This window comes from Syzygium oleosum, unplaced genomic scaffold (genome assembly GCF_021117445.2).
Source record: "Syzygium oleosum isolate NSW1041296 unplaced genomic scaffold, Sole_v2.1 Sole_v2.04, whole genome shotgun sequence".
NCBI lineage: Eukaryota > Viridiplantae > Streptophyta > Magnoliopsida > Myrtales > Myrtaceae > Syzygium > Syzygium oleosum.
This window is the reverse complement of record NW_026607488.1, coordinates 6680131-6684705: the sequence shown is the minus strand read 5'-3', so window position 1 is coordinate 6684705 and position 4575 is coordinate 6680131. Positions and strand designations below refer to the sequence as shown.

Sequence of the window (4575 nt, the reverse complement as noted above, 5' to 3'; positions counted from 1 at the left end):
TCGCTGTGATTTTGTGGTTTCTTTTCATGAAATAAGCACGACTCATACCGTGCAAGATATTCAAGATAGGAAACGCAAAAATAGATGCAACATGAGACTTGAAGATGATAGGAAGCAATGAGGGATCAAGAAATCATGAAAAAAGAAGTGATTTTTCTTTGGTAATGTGTTATTGACAACAGAACATTGGATTGTACATGCATGAGAGTTATTATCCATTTGAAGGATCGATCTTGAGATGCACTTTACCTATTTTTTCATCCATATAGTGTTCCGGCACTGGAACGAAGACCTATTACTGCCACTTTTGGCGGAAAAAAAAGAAAACTGTAATCGCCAAAAGTGCCTTCTGGACAAAAACTTAGGAGCAAAAATCATGTTTTTTCAACGGCTTAAATCCCAAGAAAAGAAAGTGAAAGATTAAGGTATCTTCAAGGGCATTGTTGGAACCTGGAACAAACGTTTCTGCAGGAATGCTCCACGGGTAGTGACTGACGATACTTACACTCAGCTCAGCTTCTTCAACTTTTTGGCTCTGCAACTGTTAAGCCCCCTCGGTTTGTCTGCTTGTCCATGAGCGTGAACCAGTAAAGCGAGCTCAGGTCTTCCTCTCGCCATGGCTCTGCAACTCTTTCTTGCACCCACTTTGTTCCTCCTTTCTTCCTCAGCCTTCGCCGCTTCCTCGCATGGAGATTCTCTCTCTCGACCCTTTGAAGCACCTTCACCTTCAGGTACTACTCTCTCTCTTCTGGGTCTGTCGTCACTGCATTTACGTTTGTTTGCAGCTAAAGAAAAAAGAGAGTGTGAGCGAAGCTTCACAGCTCGCTCTTCTTGTCCTAACCCAACTCTCTGTTTGAAGTTTTCGGTTGAACCCAGCTCAAGATGTTTGTTTTCCCTAAGTCCAAGCATCTTCTGTTAGCAACTGGCTCGTAAAGTTTCAATCTTTTTGGCCCGCGTTGTGATCCGTTGTAGGAACTAGTCACTGCTGGTGTTCTTTTTTTTTTTGGGTCGAAACACTGCTGGTGTTCTAGTGATGAACTTTCTATTGCATTTTTCAGGGTGGGACTGGGAAAGCAAAGCGAAGTTGCTGGGGACGACCGGGCGAGAATATGTTATAGGACCGAGTACTGATCTCTTTGAGAACTCAATATCTGCTTTGGCTGCTGAGAGGACTTACAGGAGAGACCCTCTCGATGGGTTCAAAAGATACACAGGGGGGTGGAATCTGAAAGACCATCATTACTGGGGTGTGAGTAGTATTTCTGCCTATATTGTGCATTTCTTTTCTTTTCTTGTTATGGCAATGCTGAAGCAAATTCACACTTGGGCTGGTAAGTGGATTACGCAAAATTAATGAACTGTCAGCTGACTTGAAAGAAGACCCATCAAAAGTTCATGATTTTTAGTGAAACCTGTGCAGTGCGTGCCAATCGCTGTCCGGTAGTATGACTTTTTAGTGTATTCTGTTCATGGCATATGAACGATATAGCAGATGCATGGAGGATGTTGCAGTGCTGCTTATCCAGTGAACTTATTTGGGGAAGCTATCACGGTGGTACAAGTTTGAAATGATAGGGTTGAAGCTTTTTTGTCTTGGAGATCTTACTTTAGTTTGCACGTTCAGAGTCATAGGATATCCAAGATTGCGCTTGTTGACACATCAATTGCGAAACATATCCAGTTATCATCTAGTATCATTTGCATTGTTTTGAATATTTAAGTTCTCTTGAAATCGGATTGGATGGCTAACAATGTCTTCCCTCCAATTTTGTCTGAATGCAGTCTGTGGGTTTTACTGCAGCTCCCTGGCTTGTCATTGCGGCAATGTGGTTCCTCGGCTTTGGTGTTTGCTTGTTGGTCATGGTTTGTTGTTCTTGCAGTAGAAAGCAGCCTGATGGACAAAAGAGTTCTGCTGCTTATCCACTGTCTCTTATTTTTCTTGTCGTTTTCAGCATTGCTTCAATGTACATCTCTCTCTGTCTCTCTCTCTGTTTGACAGTAGACAAATCAACTCAAGAAAACTGACTTTGACATTGTGCAACAGCATTGGATGCATTGTTATCTATACGGGTCAGGGGAAGTTCCACAAAACCACAAGCAGAGCATTAGAGTATGTTGTGAATCAGGCTGATCTCACTGTCGGGAAACTGAAAGATGTGTCAGATAATATTGCCCAAGCCAAGCAGGTTGGAGTCGATAAAGTTTTTGTGCCTCCTAGTGTTCAGACTGATATTGACCAGATTGAAGCAAAAATTGACTCATCAACTAATGCTCTTGCTGGCCAAACTGTTGAGAATTCCGACGATATGCGGCATCTCCTGGATTCAGTGTAAGAGGGATGACCTGGCTCTCTTTTGTATATCCTGGTGCTTTCATGATGTTACTCTCTTAAGTACTAAGCTTGAAAGACTAACTCAATTCATTGCAGGAGACTGGCACTTATCTTAACATCTGCAGTCATGCTTTCCTTGACACTGACCGGACTCTGTAAGGCCTTCTTCTCCATGATCAAGATGCCTTCTTGTGTTAAATATACGGCCTTATTTGATTCCATCTTATCCCTGTCTTGTTCTGTGTTTTGATTTCGTGATGCAGTGCTATCTGTCATTCGGATGCAATTTCTCGTGTACATGTAAGTGAAGAGTGACTTGTAGAAGTTGCTTCCACATGGGGATCAAATCAGCCTTTTCTCGTGGTTTTTTGGGGCATTTGGATTGCAAGCTTAGTGATCAAATCACGGGCTAATGCTCATAATCGAAAATTAACCATCGTTTGAAAATTATTGCAGCCTAGTGATCGTTGGATGGCTACTTGTTTCTGGCAGTTTTATCTTATCCGGCACATTTCTGGTCCTCCATAAGTAAGTTTTTGTCTGTGTATCGAAATTCAAAGCCTCTCTGATTGAGTTCTCTGAAATAATTTGCATTACCATATCACGCATCGGGTACTAGAAGTAATTATAAGTACTCCTTCATAAGATGAAAGATATCGCGATACTGCCCTCTTATTTGTATTGACATATCTTATTCTCAAAGAGCAAACTCCTCTTTTTCTTGTTCAAAGTATATCGCCTCCATTTTGTCATTATCTCCCTTTTTTTTTCCTGTCAACAACGACACCAGCGGATGCAGATGTTGCATAAGAAGGCCTAATTCTAAGTTCTTGCTATGTTAGCGTGGCTGGAGACACTTGTGTAGCGATGGATGAATGGATTCAGTACCCTTCAGCACACACTGCTTTAGATGAAATACTTCCTTGCATGGATGACGTGACTGTCCAAGAAACACGACAGCGAAGCAAGGAAGTGACTTATCAACTCGCTGAGGTGGTCAACCAGGTCATCACCAACGTTTCCAACCTTAATTTCTCGCCCAACTTCCCGACAATGTACCTCAATCAATCGGGTCCTCCAGTGCCAATCCTGTGTAATCCTTTTCACTCCGATCTGACGGATCGGGCTTGCTCATCTGGTGAAGTAGACCTCAATAATGCAAGAGAGGTATTCTCTCTCTGCCCAGTGCATATCCAATGAAACCTAAGGATTGAAAAAAGAGTATGAGTGCTTGCATTGAAGGAATACTGAGATTGGCTTTGGAAATCAATAAGGAAATTGCATTCCTCTTTTTGCCATCTAATTGCTGTAAACAAACTTATGCAGGTCTGGAGGGGCTTTGTCTGTCAGGCTTCAGCGACAGGAATCTGCATGACAACCGGACGCTTGACGCCATCCTTCTATGACCAGATGTCAGCTGCGGTGAATGTGAGCTACGGGCTGTACTACGACGCTCCTTCCCTAACTGACCTGCAAGACTGCACATTCGTTCGCCAAACATTCAGCGAAGTACATGCGAAATATTGTCCTGGTTTGCAGCAATACAGCAAATGGGTGTACGTTGGTTTAGTGATGGTCTCCGTTTCAGTGATGCTCTCTCTCATCCTGTGCCTCCTGTTTAGGCGGGAGCACGACGGGTATGTCTATACAAAGGAATTTGAAGAGCACAAACATTCTCAGTGAAGCTGAAGGGTGTGTGGACCGATGATTTCGATCAAGAATGGCTTGGAATTCAACTTGGAGTTTCGAGTTCGGACGGGTTTGGTGTTGTGTCCGTGTGATGTGAAATCTTCAATGATCAGTTCTTCTGGACCTTGTGACTGTACCCTTTAATGCCTGTAAGATAAAATGTGGGAAATTGTAAGATTTCTGGTCTGAATGCACAATCATAGCTCATATCTCGTATTCCTCTTGTATGTTTATGCAGATCTCAAAGTTAAGGCACTAAATCAAGTTGATCATATGTCAGAAACAATCGCAGTATCACCAAAAGCTCTGTCGCTCGCATGCGCACCTTACATTGATGATCGCTGATGGCCAAATTGGCCACCTGCATCATTTACGAGAAAGAGTCTTGATTCTTTTCCTATATCTCCAAACTCAAGAGGAGGACTTAAACAACTGCTTGAGCTCATATGGTTCATGGCATTGATTCCATGGATTCTTCTTTCACAGTTTTGTATTCACAGTCCATCATCTTCAAAGTGGGCATCGACATGCCCATGATGCTCCAATGATTCAAT

The 4575-nt window shown here is 42.7% G+C and overlaps 1 protein-coding gene across 1 annotated transcript; it reads left to right on the top strand.

The window, feature by feature from the left end:
- The first annotated feature begins 351 nt into the window (after positions 1 to 351).
- LOC115674363 (uncharacterized) lies at positions 352 to 4281 on the top strand. Its single transcript, XM_030596730.2, has 10 exons — positions 352 to 484; positions 589 to 731; positions 1059 to 1249; positions 1783 to 1964; positions 2045 to 2329; positions 2429 to 2487; positions 2596 to 2632; positions 2789 to 2860; positions 3175 to 3499; positions 3659 to 4281. The coding sequence occupies exons 1-10, from the start codon at positions 474 to 476 to the stop codon at positions 4013 to 4015; spliced, it is 1662 nt and encodes a 553-aa protein (XP_030452590.2). The 5' UTR covers positions 352 to 473; the 3' UTR covers positions 4016 to 4281.
- Positions 4282 to 4575: the final 294 nt, after the last annotated feature.

Excerpts from the sequence above, each read along its gene's own strand:
- LOC115674363 (XM_030596730.2), top strand. Across the intron at positions 732-1,058 it reads TGAAGCACCTTCACCTTCAG|GGTGGGACTGGGAAAGCAAA; the intron begins GTACTACTCTCT and ends TGCATTTTTCAG. Across the intron at positions 2,633-2,788 it reads ATGCAATTTCTCGTGTACAT|CCTAGTGATCGTTGGATGGC; the intron begins GTAAGTGAAGAG and ends AAATTATTGCAG.